Source organism: Anabrus simplex, chromosome 1 (genome assembly GCF_040414725.1).
Source record: "Anabrus simplex isolate iqAnaSimp1 chromosome 1, ASM4041472v1, whole genome shotgun sequence".
NCBI classification, from domain to species: Eukaryota; Metazoa; Arthropoda; class Insecta; order Orthoptera; family Tettigoniidae; genus Anabrus; species Anabrus simplex.
Genome location: NC_090265.1, coordinates 1,151,547,611 through 1,151,573,737, shown reverse-complemented (window position 1 = coordinate 1,151,573,737; position 26,127 = coordinate 1,151,547,611). Strand labels below are relative to the sequence as shown.

Below are 26,127 nucleotides of genomic sequence, written 5' to 3'. Positions count from 1 at the left end.
CAGAAAATTACCTCTTGTACCTGCTGGCATCATATTGGTTAGACAACAAAGTCCTTGCATATGCAGATGATATTGTTCTTATTGGCCGCAATGAATTAGAAATTAGGCAGTTATTTGTGGAACTAGAGGGAATGGCAGCAAAAATTGGCTTACGGCTAAATGATAAAAAGACACATTACATGGCTGAACAGAGACTGAATCGTGAGGAGATTGACAGACTGCCTTTGAAGATAGGGAAATATATATTTAAAAGGGTAGAGGAGTTTACATTTCTTGGTGTATGAATCGATGAGCAAAACCGAAGGCAACAGGAACACCAAGCTAGAATTAAGAATGCAAATAAGGCATTTTATTCTAGTAGCTCTATATTAGGCTCTAAGTTTTTAACAAGGAATGCAAAAATGATATTCCACAATACAATCATTCTACTAGTACTTCTGTATGGTTCTGAGACATGGAGTATAACCAAGAAAGAGCAGCAGCAGTTGCAAGTCTTTGAGAATAAAGTTTATAGAGAAATATTTGGCCCATGGTTCGATCCTATTTCTCAAAGCTGGCAGAAAAGATCTAATTATGAGATTTACACCCTCTCTCAACAACACTCCATAATGGGTGTGATAGAATCTAACAGACTGCACTAGGCTGGACATGTACGGAGGATGCAGGATAACAGAGCACCAGTATACAAGGGATCTCTTAATGGGAAAAGACCTTCAGGAAGACCCCGAAGCACCTGGAAGGAGATCAACAAGGTATGCCGGAGCCTCCAAATTGATAACTGGGAAGAGCAGGCTCAAGATTGAAAAAGATGGAAGAGGATTGTAAATGAAATGGCGTACGGTTTTTGGTGCCAGGAGTGTCCGAGGACATGTTCAGCTCGCCAGGTGCAGGTCTTTTTAGAATTGACGTTCGTAGGCAACCTGCGCGTTGTGATGAGGATGAAATGATGATGAAGACGACACATACAGTACAACCAGCCCCCGTGCCTGCGAAAATTAACCTATTATGGTTAAAATTCCCGACCCTGCCGGGAATTGAACCCGGGACCCAAGTCTAGGAAAACGACAGATAGGGAATCTGCCACCTGGGCGACTGCCCTAAATGCAGATCAGTATTGATTGATTGATTGATTGAAAACAGTGAAGAAGTCTCACCTTTGTGTTCTCTGTTATCTTACAGTTTTTGAAGAGGTCTGTCATTTATAGTGATGCTGTGGTATGTATATTTCTGTACAAGTTTAATGGGATTCTGATCCATCATTAGATGACATGTAGGGATATTGTTTTTACAGATGAAAATTAACTGTTTTCAAAAAATAAGGTTCCTAGAAGGAAACCATAATTTAATTTCATTGATTGAAACTGTTAAAAACATTAAGCTCTTTAGACTTTTTCAATCGTGAAATTACCAGCGTTTCGCCCCAGTGTAGCAGTGGGCTCATCAGTTGGATTGCTACACCTTGCCAAGACTCTGGCGGCTAGTGCGCCATTGCGACACCACTGAAAGCCTCTTTATGTAGGACAATGCATTGACGGTGCACTAGGGGAAGCATGTGACTCCACTTGTATAAATGCTTGCCTTTGGCAGTTATTAACTGTTTTGTTTATGATGATGTCAAGACCATATCTGAGGCCAACCTGCATCACTCTGCCAACAAAGAGCTGTCCTGATTATCTGCAAAAATCACTGTAATTTGTATAGCTGAAGTTAATGCATTTACCTTTCAAGAAGATTCCCATCTCCACATCTTCCAAAGCTTCCCTGAAGATGTACTCAAAATATATATTGAATGTTAACAGAAACAGTATACAAAACACTGCCTCCACATGTTCTCACCATCCAGTCTTAGGTTACGTGCAGAGTGGAAGTGGGTTACCTGCTTGCTGGCTACCAGCGTGGACAAGCTGCAGCCTGTAAGCAGGATTCAGCGCATGTGTAAGTTTATACAACTCACAGTGAATGCTGAAGTAGATTTCTCCGAGCAGGTTCTTTTCTTTTGTTTTTTTTTGCTAGGGGCTTTACGTCGCACCGACACAGATAGGTCTTATGGCGACGATGGGAGAGGAAAGGCCTAGGAGTTGGAAGGAAGCAGCCGTGGCCTTAATTAAGGTACAGCCCCAGCATTTGCCTGGTGTGAAAATGGGAAACCACGGAAAACCATCTTCAGGGCTGCCAATAGTGGGATTCGAACCTACTATCTCCCGGATGCAAGCTCACAGCCGCGCGCCTCTACGCGCACGGCCAACTCGCCCGGTCGAGCAGGTTCTTGTCATATACCTGCTAGTAGGAATATTTAGGGTATTCTTGTGCTGTTCACACTTGCTGAACAGAATTCATTGTAATCAGAAGGCTGATGTTAATATGTAGCATTCAGGAAAAGTGTTCTGTGTTTCATACTAGCTATGGAAGAGTCACCTCAGCTTCAGCACATTATGCTTTATCTTGTTCAGAATACAAAATGTTTCTAGACCCATTCCTACATAAATAGCAAATCTATCACTGCATTCCTTCAGTTCTCCAAACAGGTGATGACACTCACCATAGCAACTCATGCTCCTGTTTATTCCATAAATAGTTGTTGTTTTCTGTGCCAAAACATTTATGGTAACAGAGTCCTTGAGAAATAATTCATGGTCGCCAAAGTGTCCAACGGTCTTCACCAGCTGGGTTCAATACCAGAGACATGCACAACTAGCAACTAGACTGGAAAAGAGGTGGCACCTCACTGAGCAAGTTGGGTACACAGTTTTGGTTACATAGCTGTGAGCTTCTATTCAGGAGATAGTGGTTTTTATACATCAATGTCAGGAGCCCTGAAGGTGCTTTCCATATTTTTCCATTTTCACACCGGCAAATGCTGGGGCTGTACCTTAATTAAGGCCATGGTCACTTCTCTCCAAGTCCTAACCCTCGTTGCTATAAGACCAGTGCAATATAAAATAAATTGAAAACCACTGTCTGTGTCGGTGCAATATTAAATTGAAAACCAAAGTTGTAGATATTGTTAGCTTCATTCTTTAACTACTTCACACTGTCTTCATTAGAAGCTTCAGAAATTCTGTCTTAATACTGTCAGGACCCTTGGAGCTGTATCATATTTCATTGTCCTTATTGGAGCTTGTACTTCTTCCAACAAAATGCTTGCTCCTTTGTCACAGTTTATCTGTGGGAGTTCCAGTGGATTATCCTAAACATCTATTGTACACATTCCTAACTATACATGTTCGATTTCTCCTGGGTCCACAATGTCTTTCCCTCTGTTTTCTACCAATCTACTGACTGGTCTTGTTCTATACTTTCCCTCTCAAACATTCCGATGAACGTTGAAACTTCAACGTGGAGCTTCGATCTCAGAATACTTCCTTCTTCCTTTGCTTTCTATATCTCATTTTTTATCTTCTTGTTGACATTTTCATATTCACTAGGGTTAATTTTGACTGTCTTCCTTTTCTCCAACATTTTGAGGATTTCATTTGTCAACCCTATCTTTTTTTTCATACAGCCTGTTTTCAGGAAATAATTTTTTAACAGATTCCACAGCAGAATTTGGTTTCTCAATTTCTCCTTCACGGCACAAGACATTGGGAATAACTCTCAATTCGCTATTCACATCTGCCTCAACCTGGTTAATTATGGTATATTCTTTAAGTTTCCTCGATTGTACTTCATAACACTTTTTTCTGATTTTTTAAATTTTAATTCTCAACCTACACCAAAAATGAATATCAGGTTAACTGCTGGGAGCAAATGCAACCAGGCATAGGGCTAATTACTCTATCCCACAGATGCAGAGGATATGAACGATGGAGGCCTTCATCTTCTACCCCTCCAAGGGCCTTCAAGGCTTGTATGAAGAATGCTTTGCTTTGAAGAATAAAGGGAAGGGAAGAACAAAACTTCAATAGGGAACATACAAGACAATACTGTCAATTATTGTTTACCACCATGTAGGGCACACATGCAACTTAAGCTATACTGCAGAGAGTTACTTATTCACTTTGCTGGAAAAAGTACCTATGCAAGACAGATCTGTTAACCCCTTAAGCAGGGAACTCAAGTTTCTCTGAATCTCGCCCAGGTGGTTAGCAGTTTTTTTACTCTGTGGTGAATTATAACTCTTATTTAAGGTCATAGGAGCATAAAAATGACTAATGTTGCACAATGCCATTGAAAGTGTGATAAGTGGTGCAATTTTAATTTTCTGATATGCGAGAACAAAAACATCCTTCACAATTCCACTCTAGCCATAAGACCTGTCCGTGTCAGTGAATATAAAATAAATTGAAAACCAAAGTTATAGATATCACTAAAGAATGAGGTCAACTACTTCACACTGTCTTCATTAGACGCTTCAGAAATTCTGTCTTAATACTGTCAGAACCCCTCGCTATTCAAAAAGCATTTTACACTTTTTTTTTTTCACTTTATACTGCATCTCAGGAAAAACCTATGACCATTCCAGCGTTATTGAAATAGCGCAAGTAGAGGAAAAGGGAAATAAGGGATCTAAAAATGACCCTGTATTCGTAGAACAATATTGGATATCCTAATCACAAACACACAACGATTGATACATTTCCTATTGCCTAAAAAGTGGCCTCAGAGCAAGATCACAAAACAATTTTAGCCATCTTACAATATACATCATTCAATGTATTGTGGATTATATCATAATAATAATAAATGCTAATAATGAAAATAATTAAAAATCATGAAAACCGATACAATGACAAAGACATTCAAATGAGAATTTTGATTTTCAAAGCTTCACTCACTGAAATAGAAGCTCCTCCAGCTAAAATAACTTAGGACTTCAGTGCCTTAGCTCTCTGAAAGTCTATTCTTGTTATAGCTTCACTTCACAATACCTAATTTATTGCACTTTTTACACTACTTACACATTTTGACACTATTTACACCATTCACAGTTGAGTCTTCACTGCTTAGTCCTGAACGGTATGATAAATTCTGAAACATGGGGCTGGGCACAGTGCAACATCACAGACATTGCAGAAATACTGAGTGTCACGTCTCTCTTTCTTCGAAATGTAAACAACACACCTCTTGCTGGTGTGTTTCCTGGTATTTATAGGAGGATTTAGGTCAGGAAAATGCCTTCCTAAGAACCATCTGTCAGGTCAGGTGGGAACTGTCTAATCACTCTGGCTGGCATAGCTTCAACGGGGGTTGGTCCACTGAAATTACTGAATATTTTCTGCACAATATGCAGTTGAATATTTCATTGATGAGAGATGTGTGACCTAATAGCTGGGCAAACTAATTTGAATACTCAACAGAAAATCAATTTGAAGACACAGGCTGGAAAAATGAAAGAAAAAAACGATTGAATTTCCCAGCCCGCTTATAATACAAAACGAATGAACAGAGTGATGTCCAATAAAATGTGACAAATCTTGTGATAGTATCACTTCATTTGTTGTGCTGTAGGTGACTAAGTACTGGTCGGATATAAATCAACTCCCCCCCCAATGTCATTGTTATATTCAAGGCACACTACTGCCTTTACCTTTGTTTCGCCTTTCCTGTTCCATACTGTTCGCATTTCTACAACATGAATGATACTTAACATGCACACATCCCCCTTGTCTCTTCATTTTAGAGCCATGAGTTTGTTCCTGAAAGAAAACACCACCTCACCTTTTTCAGTTTCTTCCCCAGGACATCCTTAGGAAGTCCTTTCCTGTTAGGACGAACTGTTCCAACAGCATCAGTGTTCAGATCACTCAATACATCAAAGAGTTCTGGGTTACTGTACTAATTGTCCAGAGCAATAAGTTATCCCTTATTCAAAAGGTCTTCAGCTAATTTGAACACAATTTTGGATGGCTTAGTGAACTGAGATATGTTCTTCCCACAAACCTCATCTAACAGCTAGGTCTCCTTACTGGTATGCCAAAGCATTTTCCATACATGCCCGGTGCTTGCCTCATGTAGCTTGAAGGACTCCATCCCAAAATGGGGCCTCTTCTTCGGAATAAATACTTTCCAATCCAAGCGACCCTTCCACAGCAGTAGACATTCATCGATAGATATAAGACTGTCTGGAATATAACAGTTTTTTAGATAGAGAATAGTTTTAGAAAACTGGTTTCACTTTGTAAATTTTTGGGTGTACCTCCTTATTATATACCTTTTTTTTTTCTATTTGTTTCACGTCGCACCGACACAGATAGGTCTTATGGCGACGATAGGAGAGGAAAGGCCTAGGAATGGGAAGGAAGTGGCCGTGGCCTTAATTAAGGTACAGCCCCAGCATTTGCCTGGTGTGAAAATGGGAAACCACGGAAAACCATTTTCAGGGCTGCCGGCAGTGGGGTTCGAACCCACTATCTCCCAGATGCGAGCTCACAGCTGCGCGCTCCTAACCGCACGGCCAACTCACCCAGTTTATTATATACCTCAATATCAGAAAAATGTAGGAACTTCATAAGAAAGAACCATTTTCCCGACATAATTTCGAAAAACCAGTTTAGCCAATAAAAAGGTTCCTTGAAAAATAATCACTTAGTTTAGGTTTATTAATTATTCCCTGTAAAAGCAGAATAGGTAAGAAGAGCTGTATTTCATTTTCATTTGTAGATACCCAGTCTCTACTACTTTTTTCTTTCATTTTTCCAGTCTGTGTCTTCTAACTGATTTTCTGTTGAGCATTCAAATTAGTTTGCCCAGCTACTAGGTCACACATCTCTCATGAATGAAGTATCCATAAATTTCTTCAGGCTCCATAATGTTCTGCAGTTCACCTCCAATTCCAGAATTGTACTTTGCTTCAAATCTGTCCCTTCTGCATCCACAAAAGTCCCACTCACTGTGTGAGAAACTATCACGGTCGCATGCACTACTCTCGGCACTTGAAAAGCGATTGACCAACCCCATTTCAGCATGTGTTGAAGAACATGGGCCCACAGTATTCTCTAAACACAACGATTCACTTTCACTGAAGATCCTTCACTAAGTATGTCATCTTCATAAATAAGTTCTAACATTTCACGGATAGCATCACTGGTTGGATCTAGATGTCTCTCTGCCATTTGCATAAAATGCAAATAAAACTTAACATACAAGCTACTGACTAAATACTTTTGAAATAACCTAGAATGCATGAAAGTAACATATCTGACCAAGAAAATGTAATACACAAATCCAAACATTCACAAAAACTCAGCTGGCTCGACTTGTCTTTAAAATTTCAGCTCAATCTGATGGATATGTTAGTAAAAGAATAATAAACATCATGTGGCATATGCCGTGTCGCCCACCAGGGAAGCGACAGTAGCGCATGGCATACACTGTATTCCCTACTGTACAGGTTAACTATCTTGGAAAGGCTAGCTCTCTGTACAGTAACCCAATGGCTTAAAATATATATATACACAAAAACCCTGCACCCTAATTTTAGGAAGGGAAATTTTGAAAAAAAAAAAAAAAAGCTTCCTGTAACTGTATAGCTTAGTTAAACATTTATATTGAAAACTGTAAATATTGTAGTAAAATAAAGAATGTTTGGGCCGCATCACCAATTTGTAAAAGAAAATATGTCTGAATTTCTCTGGTGCAAACCAATGACAAATGTGTGGAAATCCACAAACTTTTCTTCATAACTGGCAGGGAGATTCTATGTAAGCTAATGATAATTTTACTATTTCATTCAAAAACCTGTGTAAGCCATCGATGGCTAGCCTTATGACCTGTAATCTTTAACTCTCTTGTAGCTTTCAATCAGCACATTTAATTTGTGACCGTACACCCAAACTGTCTCTTTTCAATGACTTATTCTCACATTCTATTTTTGTTTTTTGAGAATTTTGGCTATTTGTCTATAAGATTCCCCTCCATTACTGGTTGTATGTTCACGACAAGCTTGATCTATCCTGGAATCACGTATCTGGAATCCTCGCCCACACCATACTTTCTTTCTGTAACGAGATTACCAGTTTGCTCTGCCTCTGCGATAATGTGGAGCTTTTATTTACCTGTCAATGACTTGTGATGAGAACTCACACCAGCTTCCCTTAAAATTGTGATTCTTCTTAAACTGATGCCATGCAAATGATGCAATATGTAAGTGGCAAGCTTCTTGCTTGCGATCCGTGCAGCGTCCCAGTAAGTACGAGTGTAAGCTTGATAGTATATCATAAGTAGTTATTGTGTGAAATAATGTTCTCATATAGAGAAGTGTGTGCCGATAAATTTTGCCAAAAGCCTGGAAAAGTGCTGTATATTCAACTATGAACCCCTCAATACCATTACCAAAAGTGAAAACAGAAAGTCAGTATCTTAAACTGTTCATGACTCATTTGACGTGTACATACTAGCTGAATAACCCTGTGAATAACTGTATAGTAGTTTGTACTAGAGGCGTGCATTATTCAAACTTTAGACAGGGCAAGATGTGTCTTGCTGCATATGCAACAACCATTACGCATGAGTTGAACATGTGATCTAAAATGCCTGAGTTTGCTCCAATTCTTTCGACGGCGTAGGAATGGGAAATTCTCCCGAGACCGATTCTCCTGCGCTGCGATCTGTGCGATGTCCCAGTAACTACGAGCATAAGCTTCATAGTATACCATCAGTGTTCCCATATGGAAACGTGTGTGCCGATAAATTTGATCAAATGGCTAGAAAAGTACTGCATATTCAACTATGAGCCTCTTAATACCATTAACGAAAGTGAAAACACGATGTCAGTATCTTAAACGGTTCACAAATTATTTGAGGTGGGCATCTTAGCTGAATAACTGCATAATTTGTGAATAACTGTAGATAGGATGTACACCTACCTGGATACCTCGCAATTGTTGTCGACAGTTTAGCTTCTTGTGATGCAGGCCGGGCCGGAGGTGTTCTCTGTGACAATTCCCCTGCAGCGATATTGTGCGTTTATAAGTGCCGGATATCCCCAAAGTATTTCTACTGACATCTTTAGATAGTTTATTGTTTCCACCATCAAGTACAGGAAATGTACACTAGGTATTGTCAGTATTAACACAAATAATCTATAGACAACATCTCAGCCATAACACCTGAGCCAGAAAAAAATATTTTAGCTACCTATATTAGGTCAGTTTTTGAAATGACACATTCTAGAAACTCTTATCATCATCATCATCATCATCATCATCATCATCAGTTTTCCACTCCAGTTGCCCGGGTGTGGTTTACGAGCACTCTCCACTTCTGTCTGTCCATGTACCACTCTTCTCTCAAGACGACATCCCAGCTGACTCCTCTTGTTCCTATGTCCTCTTTCACTTGGTCCAGCCATCTCTTCCTAGGTCTTCCTACTGGTCGTTTTCTGGCCACGACTGTGTGTAGCCATTGTTTTGCTGTCCTTCCGTCGTCCAATCGTTTGACATGGCCAAACCATTTCAAACGGGCCCTTGTCACTTTTTCATTCAGGGATGGGTACACACCAGCTTGCTCCCTTATTCTTTCATTCCTTACCCTGTCCCTTTTTGTCTTCTGTACCATAGTACGTAGGAACTTCATTTCTGCGGCTTGTAGTTTGCTATCCACTTGTTGGTTTGTTGTGCAGGTTTCTAGGCCATATGTTAGTATGGGGGTGAAGTATGATTGGAATAGAATCTGCTTTGATCTTGAGGGAACTTGTTCGTTCCAGAGGAGGTTCCGAACTTGATGGTAAAACTGAGCTGATTTTTGAATGTGGTTGTTAATCTCATGCTGTATTCTGTTATCACTTGAAATGATGCACCCAAGATATTTATATTGGTCTACTGTTTCCAGCTGTGTACCTTCCAGCATTATTTTTCCTTTCTTCTTCTGCCTGTTGACAGACATAGTAACAGTTTTCGATTTATTTATTGTTAATCCATGTGCTTTCAAATGTTCATTCCAGGTGTTCAGCCTCTCTTGGACTTCCTTCTCTGTATTTCCCCAAATTACTACATCACCTGCAAATGCAAATGCAATGATGTCCATATTGTTCTTCTGCTTAATTTCTTTCATGACTTCATCCTTGACAGTGATAAAAAGTAAGGGTGAAAGGGTACTGCCTTGTTGCACTCCTTTAGTGGTTTGGAACCAATCAGAATTACCGTTTCCTATGTGTACGCAACTGCAGCAGTCTTCGTAAAGCATTTTAACTTTCTGGATAAGACCTTTGGGTACATTTTTCTTTCTTAAGCATTTCCATATAGTCTTCCTTAGAACACTATCAAATGCTTTTTCGAGATCCATAAACACTAGTGTTAAGTCTTTGCCCTTCTCCCAATGTTTTTCTAACAGTATTCTAAGTGCAAATATGAGATCGTTAGTTGATCGGTGTTCTCTGAATCCATATTGTTCTTCCTGTAGTTGTGGTTCTATTATTTTCCTTAGCCTTTTTTTCTACGCAATAAAATGCCTCCCTGATCGAAAAAGTGGTTGCAAGAACTCTGTCAGCTGACAGTCGAGTCTTGGCTTTCAATGGTGCTGCCTCCCCTTTCCTCCGCCACTCCTCACTGGCTTGCTTGGATTCGGGAATGTAATGGTGGACCCATGTTTCATCTCAGGTGACGATCTGACTCAAAAATGCATCACCTTCTTCCCCAAACCTTGCTGTAAGCTTCTGACCGACCTTGAAACTTCTCGACTTCAGATTTTCGGTCAAAAGGCGAGGGACCCATCTAGAACACACTTTACGGAACTGTAGGTCGTTTGCGATGATTGCTTGACAGCTCCCATAACTGATTCCGACTTGTTTTGCAATTTCTGATACTCTCGCCCGTCGATCATCATCAATAATGTCTTTAACTGCACGAATGTTTTCGTCTGTAATGCTGGTCCAAAGACGGCGGCCGTGTTGCAGATTTTCCACACGTTCTTGTCCTTCCCTGAACTTTTTAGGCCAGGCAAACACACACATCCTTGACAATGCTTGATCACCGAACTGTACAGTCAATCTCTGGTAAATTTCCGCTGCTCTAACTCCTTCATGAGTAAGAAATTTTATAATTATGCGTTGCACACTGGAGGGGTGCACCTGTTGCTCCGACACTGTGTTACTGACGAAACAGCGGGAAATATCTAACAGCACGCTCTCCCCACTCCTAATGGTCTCGCCTAAGCGTAGCAGAAGCGCAGGGCCAGTCCTACCAACTGTTGATGTTCAGGAACAAAAATCCCGCTTACATTTGATTGACCTTCGTACTTATGTCAAAGAGTGTGGGAATGATGCCAAGAATGAAACCTTGTTTCAGATGTTCTGACAAACATCAAGGCGTTCTGGAGAACATCAGAGAGTGTGTGAAATATTCCACTCTTGTGTAAGAAGATGCAAAGACGGCTCATTAAAATTCTGCGCGTGATTGATAAATTGATTCCCTCATTTTGGAAGGGTGCAGTGTGCAAACTGAAGGGTTTATATACTAAGATGCGATGTTAGTGCCTCGAATCTCATCTTGGTCCTCTGTGGAGGTGGGCAAGTCTGTTCCGAGCTCTCGCTCCAAGGGGGAGTTCCGGCATGATGGGGATAAGGTAAATTTCATTTTCGTTATTATGTCTTAAATTAACTTGTTTCTCTTGCAGGAACTGTCTGGGGCAGTCTTGCGTCTATCTACCGTATATCTGCTGTTTTCTTTGGTGAGCAAGAATTATGAACTTATTACTTCAACTTCATATTTACTAGGCTATCTGGCCTCTACTTGTATTCTTGCCAGCTTACACCTGTGTTGACATTATGCTAACAGACTCCGCTCTTCTCTCTGTTAAATACGGATTTTACGCAGGACTATGAGAACTGTTATTTGCATATTCACACGGCCTTTTTGAAGCGAATTACTATTTCACACACCTGAGACTTTTACGATATACTACCCGGAAAAGGGAATCTTTTCCCATAGTTCATCCTTGTTTCCATTTTCCTATCCTCTGCTTTTTTAAAATCCTTATCTTATATTGCAGTTCTTTCGATTTCACTATATTCTGGTTCTTTTTTTTATTCTCTTCTTGAAGCATATTCAAACATTGTAAATATGGCATATTTTCACTCGCTTCTCAAGCTTATTCTCTACATATTCCTAGGCAATATTCTTTCGGTATCTTATCAGATGTTAAATTGTTCCACTTGTTGATTGTTAATATATATATTTATTGCCTTGTTTATATATTATTTTCTTTCTCTTGTCCTTTTCACTCCCTATCAGTGGTTCTTATTTACTAGCTGCGCGCTTCCTTTTTATGGACTCTGCGTTTCTATATTATCACAATTTACATATATTGCCTAATTGCTAGTCTTCCGGCTTGCGTTGAGTACTGACGTGCTGTACATTCTTATATGCCGCTGACCCTTTTAATATTTGTTATATTTATACTATATCTCGGCCCATATCAAGTTTAATAGCTGTGTATATCACTAATTTGATAGCAGTCCACCACAATTGCAATTTAGTCAAAATAGCACTTTTCAGTGCTGTGATTCAGTTTTATTTGATGACGATGCTTGTTGTTTAAAGGGGCCTAACATCTAAGGTCATTGGCCCCTAACGGTATGAAATGAAACAAAATGTAATGACAATTTAAAAGTAAAAAAATCATCCACTGACCAGAATTCAAAATGTGATGACGAAGAATGAATGGATGAATGGATTAATGTGTTCAAACCCTCTTTTCCTTGTGGAAACATCCCTGATGCAGCTGGATTAAAACCCAATCTCACCCATGTGGCCTATCAGGAAAATGTCGCTGTTACTGGTGTCATTGTGTTTCAGCTCCTGGGAGCAGTACCATCCTGCCTAACAAGGAAAAACCTGCAGTGTAGGTGAGCAACCATGGTGTTGGAGTATAGGCGGAAAAGAAAAGTGATGAGGAAGCACTGGTGGCAATGGCCAAGCCGTCATCTTCTCATCTAAGTCAGCAACGCTAGATGCAGCACCATCAGGACTCCAAGCAAGAACGAGCAAGTTTTTTTTCTCTTTAGTTCATCTCAGGAAGATAGTGCCATCCATACCCCCATTTTTCTTTTGCGAGCGTAACTTTGTAAAATCTATGTGTAGTGAATTTTGATTAGCCAGGGCTCAGTTTTGGGGTGGAGGATGTACTTGTTTATAAAATGCATATAAGATCATCTTCAGAGTTGTGTGTGTAATAGGAGAAGTTTTGTTCTCCAGTTTTTATTATTATTAAATTTCATTTTCATTCTTATGTCTTAAATTAACTTGTTTCTCATGTCTTGCTGATGCCAGAAAATCCTTGCTTACTGTATTCTAGTTTATGTGAAAGAGTGGAAAAATGATGCCAGAATGACACCATTTCCAGTGTTCTGGCAAACATCAGGGCATTCTGGAGAACGTCAGAGAGTGTACGGAATATTCCACCTTCGTATAAAGAGATGCAAAGACTGCTTTTTAAAATTCTGCACATAATTGGTCGATTGGTTCTCTTGTTTTGGAAGGGTGCCATATGCAAATTGAGGGGCTTATATACTAAGACGCGATGTTAGCGCCTCTATTCTCATCTTAGTCCTCTTTGGAGGTGGACATGTCTGTTCCAAGCTCTTGCTCCGAGGGGGAGTTCTGGACTCTAAGATGGATATACATTGTATTGAGTAGGAGGACGTAATAAATTGTTTTCCTGTGTAAAGTCCTTTGATTTTGGCGTTTATTTGATGCATGGAACATCACCCGGATTCTGAGGGCAGGACCACGAATACTAGCGCCTGTGTGTACTCCCACACTGAGAGTCTGGTGTTGGTGTCCATGCCAAGTCCACACAATTTACAAAGAACATAGGGACATCCACTTCAAACCAAATTAAACAATAGATCACTACATCTGATGAAAAGAAACACTTACTGTATTCAAGTTGTGAAAGTCCCCTTCAAGCTACATATAAACCATTACTCATGGTACTATTCAACAAGACAATTTATAAATCAAATAGCTCAACTATACAGATGAGGAATACCAAGTCTACAATCAACTCAAGCACACTTGGTTACTATAAGGACGTTGACAAAGTTCAACACCAACCACAACGGTTTTAATATATCACTTCAGCCTCAATTTTAAATGTGTAGTCTGACTTCATCAATGTTTTAGACTTCGATTTTAAATTAAGACATACCAGATTGTATTCTTTATTGTTGGTTACATGTAAGCATACGTTTTCAATTAGATCATGGCTGAAGATGACCCAATGTATGTAGTTTGAAACTAGTACCAATTATATAGGACACTATATTAAGTTAATGGTATTGAATAGGTGGACCTTTCGCTAACCTCTGATAACGATCAATTGTCAATACAGACCATAATGAAATTCATAACTTAGGAATTTTGTATGTCATGAATTTGTGTTATTTTAACAGTAGAATTAATTTCCAGCATCAATTGTGCCCGTTAACGTCTCTTTCAAAGGTTAAGTTGATTATGTTTAATAAACGCTATTTTAAGGAACATGACTTCCTGAGTTCTAGAACTTGCTGTAAGTGCTTCCAGGTTACATTTCCCATAAGGTTGTCCAGCATCTTCCACATCGTGTTCCTATTGCCTTTAGTCATCCTTGTTTGTGTATTTTGTTTATCTTTCCTTTCTTGGTTTATTATCTTATTGTTTTTTAAATGTGCCACGTAGTACACTCTTACAGGGTGAAGTTAATCACCACTGTGACTACCTCAAATCTATTTAAGGAAGCAACACTTGTAAAAACTTAAATGTTGCAAGTGAGATTTCCGGTGGACTTGAGTGTTCTCTTGATAAGCTATTGACAGGTAACATCCGGTAAGCATATTAGCAGAAATTCAGCCAGTTGGAATAAGTATGTAAATGACTCATCATATTGCTAAGTGAAGATCTGAGAAGCTAGATTTATCCAAGTGTATTATGTACGAGGGTTAAAGTTCTATGTTCTTAATTAATGGTGGCGAGAAATTTGCTAGTACACAAGCTACGTAAACAATGCCACTGATATATGGGAACAGATCATCAAGAATATGTTTCATGATTTTTTAAATTCTGCATTAGTCAACATGAATTAGCATTTTTGCTACACTTAGTTTGAAACAGTTAATCTTCTGTAAATCACCCATTGTGAAGAAAAGGCAGCATATCAAGTAAAGAATAAGGTGACTATATTTCAATATCTGGGAACCCCTTGTCAGCTGAGATAACATCCCCTTCACTCTTAAAAGATTTAAGAAGCCTGAATTGTAAACAATGAAAGTGTCACTAGTCCTTCCACCATAAGAAGGGGAAACAAAAACAAATGTTTCATTTGACTTGTACGAAGAAAACATGGAACATTTCTCATCTATTCTTACTGGCGTTTCTGATTATATTACATGCGTTAGGATGAAATATTTTAAGAGCATGAGGTACAGTATTTTACACAGATAGTTCGCTAGGCCAGAAAATACAATTAGAAGCAAGTTTCTTTACTATTCTGGAAGCTGTGAAAAAATTTGTGTAGTAGTTGTACAATGTACACCAAATATTACTGCCAAGAGAGCAAAGGTTGTACCCAATTACTTACATTTATAGACACTTTAGAAAGCAATAATGAAAGAAAAAACTGCATGTTTTAAGTGAAACGCTTGTTAAATCCTTCAACTGTACCTCACTTTTTATGCTCTGGTATTTATGAAATCCTCTGCATATGTCTACGGGGAGTTGGGACCACAACTTTTATCCACCTTTTCCTAAATACTTGGAGATGCTGTGCTTGAGTTGTGATGTGCACTTACATCATTACCACTAAAAACACAAGTAAATTTGGAAGTCATTGCTTCGACCTCAAATGTAGTTTTTCACTCTCATTTTGGACAAAAAATTAACAAGATTCCTGATTATAAAACAAATGTTTACTTGAACACTTCATTAGTTTCCTCGCTCTTTCAAAATGGGATACATTACATTATCTTTTCAGTCTCCTTTTATAGCTCTCATGAAACACAGATGGTACAATATAAATGATAGAACGATTTAAATATTACTTGGCTTTACCCCAACAAAATGTTCACTGCAAATGACAAGAGCATATTGGGGCTCCGAAGGAGCTCCATTTGCACTGAAAAGCAGGGAAAACATTATTATTATAATTTTCGGCGTAGTCAAGACATGTGCATCTGGAAGGTGATGCTTGATGCATCATCATGTTGTTGTTTGAGTCATCAGTCCGTAGACTGGTTTGATTCAGCTCTCCATGCCATATTAAAGGAAATGAACATAAACAGATATACGAATCTGATGTAATGCATACTTGAAGTGAAATGTACCATTTCAAAATATACGTGGCATAACTCGTATGTTTCAAATGTTTGATTTCAGAGGTAGGAAATAATGATTTGGCAATAATAATTCATTTACTTCACAAATGACTACACAGCTAGAACCCACTTCCTGTGTATGTCCGATTCCCATGAACTACCAGGAAATCTACGAAATGTAATCCCTTTTCCATGCATGTTTTTGCATATTGTGCAGCAGTTCACTGCACAACAGTTTCTATTTGATTCAGGCATTTTGATACACTACTACCACCACAATTTCACTCCCACAGACACACCTCTTGGACTGAATGCTCAAGACGTCATCAGGAACCTGCTGATTTCTTCCACTTGAGGGGCTAGGAGCATCTGTGCACGCTTTCTATAAGAGCAATTTACCATTGATTTCAGACACGCAATTTCTGTATTGAAATCAACCAAATGGTGCTTTGGGGTTCTTCGACTGACTGCAAAGTTTGTTAGTGTGTTTTACAAACGTGATAGTGTTGTCTTCTGTGGCTGAGTTTTTTTTTTTTTTAATATAATGTTTCCACTAAATTCTTAAGTTTAGTTATGAACAAGATGGCAGCCATCTTGTTGTAGTCTCTTGTTTGTCGTTGATTGTAAAATTTCTCCCTGACCTTTTCGAAAAGTATACTATATTACTTAACACCACCTAGGTGTCCTTTACACCAACTAAGGAACGGTAGCCATGTTTTGTTAGTATTCATGCGTCGTGTATTTCCAGTATGATATTCAATGTTTAAGTTATTCTTTGTTATTGTGCGTATTGCCTGATGTCTGTGTGGGAAATAAGGTGACGTTATATTCATTGAATTACTTCTCTGTGAGATATGTCATTTGAGGATTCACGGAGTTTACGCTGGCATCTCTGATGTGGAAGTTTAAGTTCTTACTAGCGCTGCTGACTCGTGGTTGTGTCCATCGTGTGAATTAATAAAACTGTCCTATCTGCGATAAATTCGTTAAAGGTACGAAAGGTCTTCGTATTCATTGGTCTTACAATCATCCTGATAAGCCTATTAAAGGAGATGGTATGATAACGACATCACGGAATACTTTCTATGAGGAACCGGCTTCATGTAAAAATAATGTACATATGCTACGTCGTATTCCGAAGGATACTACTAATCAAATTCATATTGTAGAATATTTTACTGATAGTGTCTACTATACAGTTCATTTTTGGAAGGTGTGGTCTGCGGGTTAGAATTCACCCATGGTAACCTCTGCTTGTCGTAAAAGGCGACTAAAAGGGGACCGAATATCTCCCGGTATAAGGAGACACCCTACACCAGATGCCAACAGTCTCCTTGAGAGTGGATGAGCGGGTGTAGGTCTGGGCACTCTATTGTCCAAGGGGTAAGAAATTGCCCCTAAAGGCGGAGGAACCACGTGTGGTCAACGGCAGTAAAATGCAGAAGGTAACGGGAAACCACTGCATTAAAGGTCCTGAAGGACATCCCTATAAATTCACATAACATGGCTCGGAAATTAGTATCCGGAGTTTCTATTCCCCCAATCGGATCTCCAGGGGGGAATACTGCGAACATAGTTGTGAACGATTGTGTACTTGACAGTGCTAGGAAAATAAAAATCTACGACAAGAAATTACGAGTTGCTACTTGGAATGTACGCAGTTTGTATATGAGTGGAAAACTAGCAAATGTGGAAGCAGAAAGATGTAGATTGAAAGTAGACATCCTTAGATTGAGTGAGGTAAGGTGGACTGGATCAGGAATTCAGAACAGGAAGGAAGGATATATGTACTTCTCGGGAGGAACCGACACCAATCACAGATATGGAGTTGCTGTGCTTATTTCATCAATGATCGCAAATTCAGTTCCAGATTTTGTACCACTTAGTGATAGAGTAATGTTGCTGAGGTTACAAACATCACACCGGATCATGAACGTTATTCAGGTCCATGCACCAACTGCCGATAAAGATGATGATGAAGTAGAAGCATTCTATGACACCTTAGAGGAAGCTATGAAAATAACTAAGAATGGAGAAATAACATTGGTCATGGGTGATTTCAACTCAAAAGTAGGGGCTGGCATTGAAGGCAATACTGTAGGCAGCCATGGTCTTGGTGAACGTAACATAAGAGGAGATAGACTTGTTCAGTTCTGTATGGAGCACAATCTGTTTGTCTCTAACACATTCTTCAAACTTCCACCTCAGCGGCTTTACACATGGATATCACCCGCCGATAACGACGAAAAGATCGTAAGAAATCAAATTGATTTCATTTTAGTGAAACAACAACTAAAGAAATATGTGACATCTGTTAAGACGTATCCTGGTGGTGATGTAAATAGAATGGACCTTAAAATGATACGTTTTAGAAAAATTAAAAGAAATGTTAAACCATCCAAGCATATAGATATTAAGAAACTATTGGATCCCAAAGTAAGAACTAATGTTGGAACTGCACTGGAAAAGAAGATGGAATTAATAAGATACACTGAAACATCAGAGGTAGAATACACATGGAACGCCATTAAAAATAGTGTGACTGAAATCCAGGAAAATGAAACTGGACACTGCAACAACATCAAAAGACAGAGCTAGATGACAGATGAAATTCTAGAACTTATGGATGAAAGGAGAAAGCACAAAAATACAGATCACATTCAATACAAAATTCTAAACAAAGCTGTACGCAGAAAGTGCAGGGAAGCCCGAGAATTATGGATGACAGACAGGTGTAAAGAAATTGAGATCCTTCAAGAGAAGCACGATTATTTTAACTTGCATAAGAAAGTGAAAGAACTTGCTGGTTTGAAACGGAGACCATATGGTCAAATTTTGAGAGATGCCAATAATGAAATCATCTTGGGTGTGGAAGGGAAACTCAAACGATGGAAGGAATATATAGAAAATCTCTTCAATGATGACAGAAATGATCCTCCTTCACCTGACGAGAGAATAAATGAAAATAGCCCTGAAATAACAAAAGGTAAAGTTGTACATGCCACAAAACTTCAAAAGAATGGTAAAGCAACTGGACCTGACGGTGTGTACGCTGAAGTTCTCAAAGTAATAACAGAACAGGAATCTACCAGCCTCAATATCTTAACATCATTATTCAATTAAATATATGTATCAGGAGAAATACCACCAGAATGGCTGAAATCAACCTTCATACCACTACCGAAGAAGCCTAACTCGTCTCAGTGTGATGCTTATCGTATGATAAGTTTGATGTCTCACGTGCTCAAAATATTCTTGCGAATCATTCACACTAGAATATACAAAAAATGTGAATCCCACGTGGATCAGAATCAGTTTGGTTTCCGAAATGGCGTTGGTACACGTGAGGCACTCTTCTCGTTAAATGTGTTGTTACAGAGGTGCAGAGATATGAATGTTGATGTCTATGCATGTTTTATAGACTATAAAAAAGCTTTTGATTGTGTCAGGCACAATATGCTGATAGAGATTCTGAGATCAACAGGTATTGACTCCGGTGACTTACGTATTATCAGTAACCCGTACTGGAATCAGTTTGAAAATGTCAAAACTGATCAAGGAACTTCGGAAACTGCTTCGATCAGGAAGGGCGTCCGCCAGGGTTGTGTACTGTCACCTCTGTTGTTTAACATTTACACAGAGGCAATCTTTAAAGAAACATTGGAAGACTATGGTGGGATCAAAATTAACGGGAAAATCAGCAACAACATCAGATATGCACATGATACCGTTGTCATAGCTGATGACATGCCTGCCCTTCAGTGCATGATAAACTCCTTAGTTCAGCACAGTGAAGAGTTTGGATTATATGTTAACCCCTCAAAAACGAAACTGATGGTGTTCTCTAAGAAGACAATTCGGACAAATCTCACAATAAAAGATAAAATAGTTGAGCAAGTGTCTTCTCTCAAATATCTGGGTACCATCTTGGATGACCAATGCAACTCCAAACGGGAGATAATATCTAGAATTGAGCAGGCCAGGAAACAATACATTACCATGAAGAAATTCTTTGTGAGGTCAGATCTCAGTCTCCAACTACGAATTCGTATCATCCGCTGCTATATATTTTCTGTTCTCCTATATGGATGTGAAAGCTGGACTCTGGATCCAATCATAGAAAAACGTCTTGATGCCTTTGAAATGTTCCTGTATCGCCGTCTATTGCGGATATCGTGGGTAATGAAAATCTCAAATGCCGAGGTCCTTCGTCGGATGAAATAGCAAAAAGAACTACTGCTCACCATAAAACAGAGGAAAACGCAATACCTCGGACATATCATGAGAGGTATCAGTTATTACAGTTTATTATCGAAGGGAAGATACAGGGGAAGAGATCTGTTGGGAGAAGAAGAAATTCATGGCTGAAAGACCTTCGAAGATGGCACTGCTGTACTTCAGAAATGGCATTCCATTCTGCGCTGTCAAGATCAGAGCTAGTTACGTGGATCGCCAACCTCCGCTCGGAGACGGCGTCTTAAGAAGAAGAATATTTAAGAATTAGTTATAAGTTTATTCTTTTATAATTGAGTATCTCACTTAAAGCTGATCTCCACATGTCACCTGCAAAATATTTTATTACATGACATTCTTGCACTCAACACACATGGCAAGGTTGAAAATAACAACAGGCCAAGCATCGAAATCAACAAAAAACAACTCCTACACTACAGAAATGTTTAGGGCATCAGGAAATATCGATCAGCTTTACTGGAGTAAAAGAAAGCTGATGGGCCAAATCCAGACTAGTCATCGTCGTCATCACCACCACCACCACCACCACCACCACCACCACCACAATTGATTGCACTAATATCATATGCCTAATTGAATTCTGCTTAACAATTCCTCAAAGACATGATTTTCATAGTATGTCACAAGGCTTTATGTAATGAATCCTTTAAAGCTAACAAACCTCTATGGCACTACTGTCCTGAGAGGCCTTGGCCTACTAAGAAACTGCTCCTCAACCCAAAGGCCCGGAGATTACAAGGTGATGAGAGGTAAGTGCAACAAATACCCTCAGCTGTTATTCTTGGTTTTCTAGACCAGCTCATCATCAGATAGCTCATCCGCTGTTCTCACATAGGCTGAGTGGACCCTGAACCAGCCCTCAGATCCTAGTAAAAATCCCTGAACCAGCCAGGAATCAAACCTGGGGCTCCAGGTAAGAGACAGATTCACTACCCCTAGAACGCGGGTTCAGCTTACGAGTCACATACATAATCATTTAGTTATATATTTATACCGAAGTGTTGAAGAGACTATATGTCAGTTTCATAGCATACTGGGAAGAGACATTCACAAAAGGCAGTTATGCTTCTTTAAGAAAGAAACTCATGCACGATAATAATTAGTATAAAAATGATAAGCAGCTTACATTTCGCAGAAAAGCTTCTGCTTGTTCGGAGCAGCCCTGCTCTTCCAGGTACATGAACACTTGTTGTTCAGTCCAGCCCTTCACATCTGGGATACTATCATCCACATGATCGTCACTCTCAACAGAGTGGACAGAGCTTGGATAACAGGCAGGTGTGGCATCAGGCACAGGTGATCTTGGTGACGTTGGACTAGACAGAGTTGAGCTGTCTATCACCATATTGCTGCAATTGCCAACTATAAATGAAAATACAAATATTTATATTTCAAGATATTTAAATATCCAAAAGTGAAGAAAACTTTACAAATGACAAAAGGAACAAAGCTCACATTTTCTCTATTTTATCAGACATACGAGTACAATAATAATTAAACTTATGTCATAATGGTCCACCTTTTCAATACTATATTATGCAATGTTTAAATTACATTTCTAATCTAGGAACTAGTTTCAGCCTTGGCTGGCCATCATCAGCCTTAATGCAAAATTGTACAAACACATCCAATAACTAAAACAAATGTACAAACAAAGACAAATGACAATAAAAAGTGTTAAAAACATCTGGGATGAACTATGTGCACAACATTTAAAATATGACAAAATTAAAATCAGGCTCTAAAATTCTTAGATGCATTGCATCATGTTAAAATGGTCCATTAGTGCTTGTTGTTAAAATATCATGAAAATGCTGAAAAGTTCCTCTATTGGACATTGTCAATGGTTGAATCAAGGCGGCAGACAAGATATGGTTAAATAACTGGCACATTCTTAATTTGTAGCTGGTAGACATTCGCATGGTCACCGCATTGAATTGCAAATTGCCAACTGTTGTGGGAAACAAACTATCTTACGCTATCTCGTTCGTTCAAATATAACCGGAAGTCATGCAGAGTAGTCTTCCCTAAATTGGATGATCGAATGAACATGGATGTGGTGAGCGGAATGACTTTCTCGGCTTGCTCCAACCTTCCCACAACCAGCTTGTGAACAAACGAACTGACTCATTTGAATACGAGGACGGTTTGAAAAGTTCTCGGAAACACCGCTAGATGTCAGTGCTAGAGCAACGAGTTCCGCGCAAGAATCACACATCCTTTGTGAGTGAACACGTGGCGCGTCAGTGCTCTAGCTGTAGGAGTGTGGTAGTGACGACTCTTTGTTGTTCCCGCGTAGTGATTTGTAACAATGGAAAAAACTGAGATTCGAACAGTGATTAAATACTTTGTAAAGAAAGGTATGAAAACAAAGGAAATTCATCCAACTTTCAGAACACACTGGGGGACTCTGCTCCTTCATTTTCAACTGTTGCCAAGTGAACCAACGAGTTTAAATTTGGTCGGGAGAGCTTGGATGATGATCCGCGTAGTGGACGGCCAAAAAGTGTTACGACCCCAGAATTTATTGCAAAAGTGCATAAAATGGTCAAGGAGGATCGTCGACTGAAAGTGCGGGAGATTGCTGAAGCTGTAGGGATGTCTTCTGAATGGGTATATTATATTTTAACCGAAGAATTGGGTATGAAAAAATTAACGTTAAAAATTAAATAATTGAAAAAGAGGTTCAACCTATTCAATACATAAGAGAAAGAAATGTAGTGATTACATTCTTATTTAATAGTAATTAGAAATGGGACTGGTTTAAACCCTAGTCCAGGTCATCGTCAGCCGTTCAAAACATAAAAAACATGAAAAAACAATGCATATGAAAAAGAAAAAGATTAAGTGAACTCTGGATCGGTATAAGATGAAATATAAATTGAGGTAGAAATTGTGAGTCACTTAAAAGAAAACAGTACGTAATATTATGATGGGTGCCGCGGCTCTTGACATTGGACAATAAACACACCAGATTGGAAATGTCCGAACAAAGTCTGGCCAGTTTTCAGTGCAACCAACAAGATTTTTTTGTGCCGGTTTGTGACTACAGATGAAACTTGGGTCCACTACTATACCCCAGAGACAAAACAGCAGTCAAAGCAGTAGAAACATACTGATTCACCACCACCAAAGAAAGCAAAGGCAGTGCGTTCGGCCGGAAAGGTCATGGCCTCAGTTTTCTGGGATGCAAAAGGCATTCTGCTGATAGATTATCTTCCTACTGGCCAAACAATTACGGGGCAATACTATGCAAACCTCCTAGACCAACTACAGGAAACGCGAAACAAGGCCTGGTTTGGCAAGGAAAAAGGTCATCTTTCATCAGGACAACACTCCGCCGCACACAAGTGTTATTGCCATGGCAAAACTTCATGAACTGGGGTACGAATTGTTGCCACATCCACCTTATTCACCTGATTTGGCACCATCAGACTTTCATCTATTCCCCAAGCTGAAAATTTTCCTCGGTGGACGGAGATTTTCTACAAGAGAAGAAATGACAGCCGAATTGGAGAGGTATTTTGCAGGCCTGGAGAAATCTCATTTTCGAGATGGGATCAAGGCATTGGAACATCACTGGACCAAATGCATTAGTCTACAGGGAGACTATGTTGAAAAATAAAATCAGTTCCACCGAGGTAAGATAACTTACTTAATTCTAGTACATTCCGAGAACTTTTCAAACCACCTACGTAAATCAGTTAGGAGTGAGAGCGAATGAGCTAGGTCCCTCAAAAGAGCTAGTTCGACTCATCACTACAGAGTATACCTCTCCAAGAAAATTAATTGAATCCAGCGTGTATACTTGTTAACTACTTAGTGTACTTTGGTATAGTTTTGTATCTTCTATAAGCTGAAAATGTCCTCAATGAGGGACAAAACACATTCCTTTAATTTAGAATAGTCAAGTGTACTTCTTTTAAAAAGACAATACAATATTCTAGTATTAATAAGGGTGGAGTCTTCTCAATTTGACTTGATTATGGGTATCAGTGGGTTATGTCTGAGGTGTGGCATTGGTAACCCCCACCATATATGTGTGACTGACATCGTATGCAAGGAACATTCATGTGTAGTTCTAGCAAGAAAATCAGACAGGTAACTAGTGTTTGCATTTAAAACTCTTACAAAGACAAAAGTCAATGCATGCCCCAATTCAATAAGCAAGCTTGTGCACTACACAGACTCAGAGCACTCAGACTCTTTTGATTATGATGCATCAGAATTTAAGATTGTACAAATTCACAAGACTGCTACCTCCTGAGTAGGCATAGACTCAGAAAAATGTACGGCATGTCAGCGGTGGTGACTGCTACTCGATTACAAGTATACAGATTCTCCTGCTTCTAATCCACTAGCACTCAGTGCAGTTTGTACTTGTACTTTTGATGAATAAACAAGTCAATTCTAGCGTGACACATGCATCCACACAGATTGTACTCGATGGTTGGGAGAGGACGAGGCGGCATCTGACAGAGCATGCGTAACTGTCAATTAACCTCTTCATGCCTATGACACTCTTGCTCAAACAGTTCAACAGCAGGAGAGGTGGTCTGGCACCACAGAGAACGATCCTTGACAAGTGTGTCCCAAGTTTCAGGGTTGATGTTGGTGACCTTCATGGTATGTCTTTATAACACTTCAAAAGGTCACCACGGAGTCTTGTGCCAGAGGAAAGTTCACCATAAAGGAATTGGCAAGGAAGCCTGGTGTCGCTCATATGACACACACACCAAGTCCACCAAAGCCGATGGCCAATGATAGAGGCTTCTACACTGTTCATGCACACTTTCTCAAGAAATACAAGATTGGAGACATGGTTCTCACATTTGATACTTAAGACCGAACAAAGTTTCTGCTGATGAATATGTTTATGTTCCTTGATATCACGATAGAACAGGGTTCAGATTTCACATCCATAGAGTGATGGTGTGATGATGACTACTTTAGACACCATGAGTTTGGTACAAACTGTTAGGTCTTTTATTAAAGACCCGCTTGGATAGCTGACCAAATGCCAAATGAGCAGCACGGCATTCTCCACATTCTATTCTCAGGTGCATCATTTAGACAAGATGCTCCCAAGATTTGAGAAGTGATCTACCTATTCTAGAATGATGTCCGAGACAAGAGACGTTGAACTCTGCAAGGCTAGTCCCTGGGGCAGGTTGAGCAAGGATCTTGGTTTCTTGTACCATTGATGGTGAGGCGAAAAGGATCATATGCGCTCTTGAAACTACTGATTGACTGTTACAAGTCCTCAGGAGTAAGAACAGGTGATGCAGTATCACCAGCATACTGCATTTCACTTATTCTGGTCACATGAGTTAAGTGACGTGAACAAAGTCTCAACAAGTTGAAGAGACTTCCATCAAGACAATACCTTAAATAAATGCCACAGATATCAGTATGTGATGAATCACAAAGCATAGCAGCCATGTACAAAGCAAAGAGCATTGGGGAAAGTACACACCCTTGCTTCAGTCCATGTGTGATAGGGAAAGATCAGAGATGTTTTCCTGATGGAGATCATAACCAGACGTACCATCACGGAATGCTCGAACCAGGCCAACAAAGCGTTTAGGGCAACCAAAGTGAGTGTCACAATACTGCCCACATAGCAGACCTCGGGACAGACTCAAAGG

The 26,127-nt window shown here is 39.4% G+C and overlaps 1 protein-coding gene across 1 annotated transcript in view; it reads right to left on the bottom strand.

The window, feature by feature from the left end:
• The window catches only part of Lint-O (L(3)mbt interactor in ovarian somatic cells), a 66,006-nt gene that overhangs the window by 9,094 nt on the left and 30,785 nt on the right, over positions 1-26,127 (bottom strand). The window contains exon 5 of the mRNA XM_067150732.2: positions 21,606-21,841. Within this exon, the coding sequence (XP_067006833.2) occupies positions 21,606-21,841 (236 nt within the window). The remainder of the gene's footprint in view (positions 1-21,605; positions 21,842-26,127) is intronic.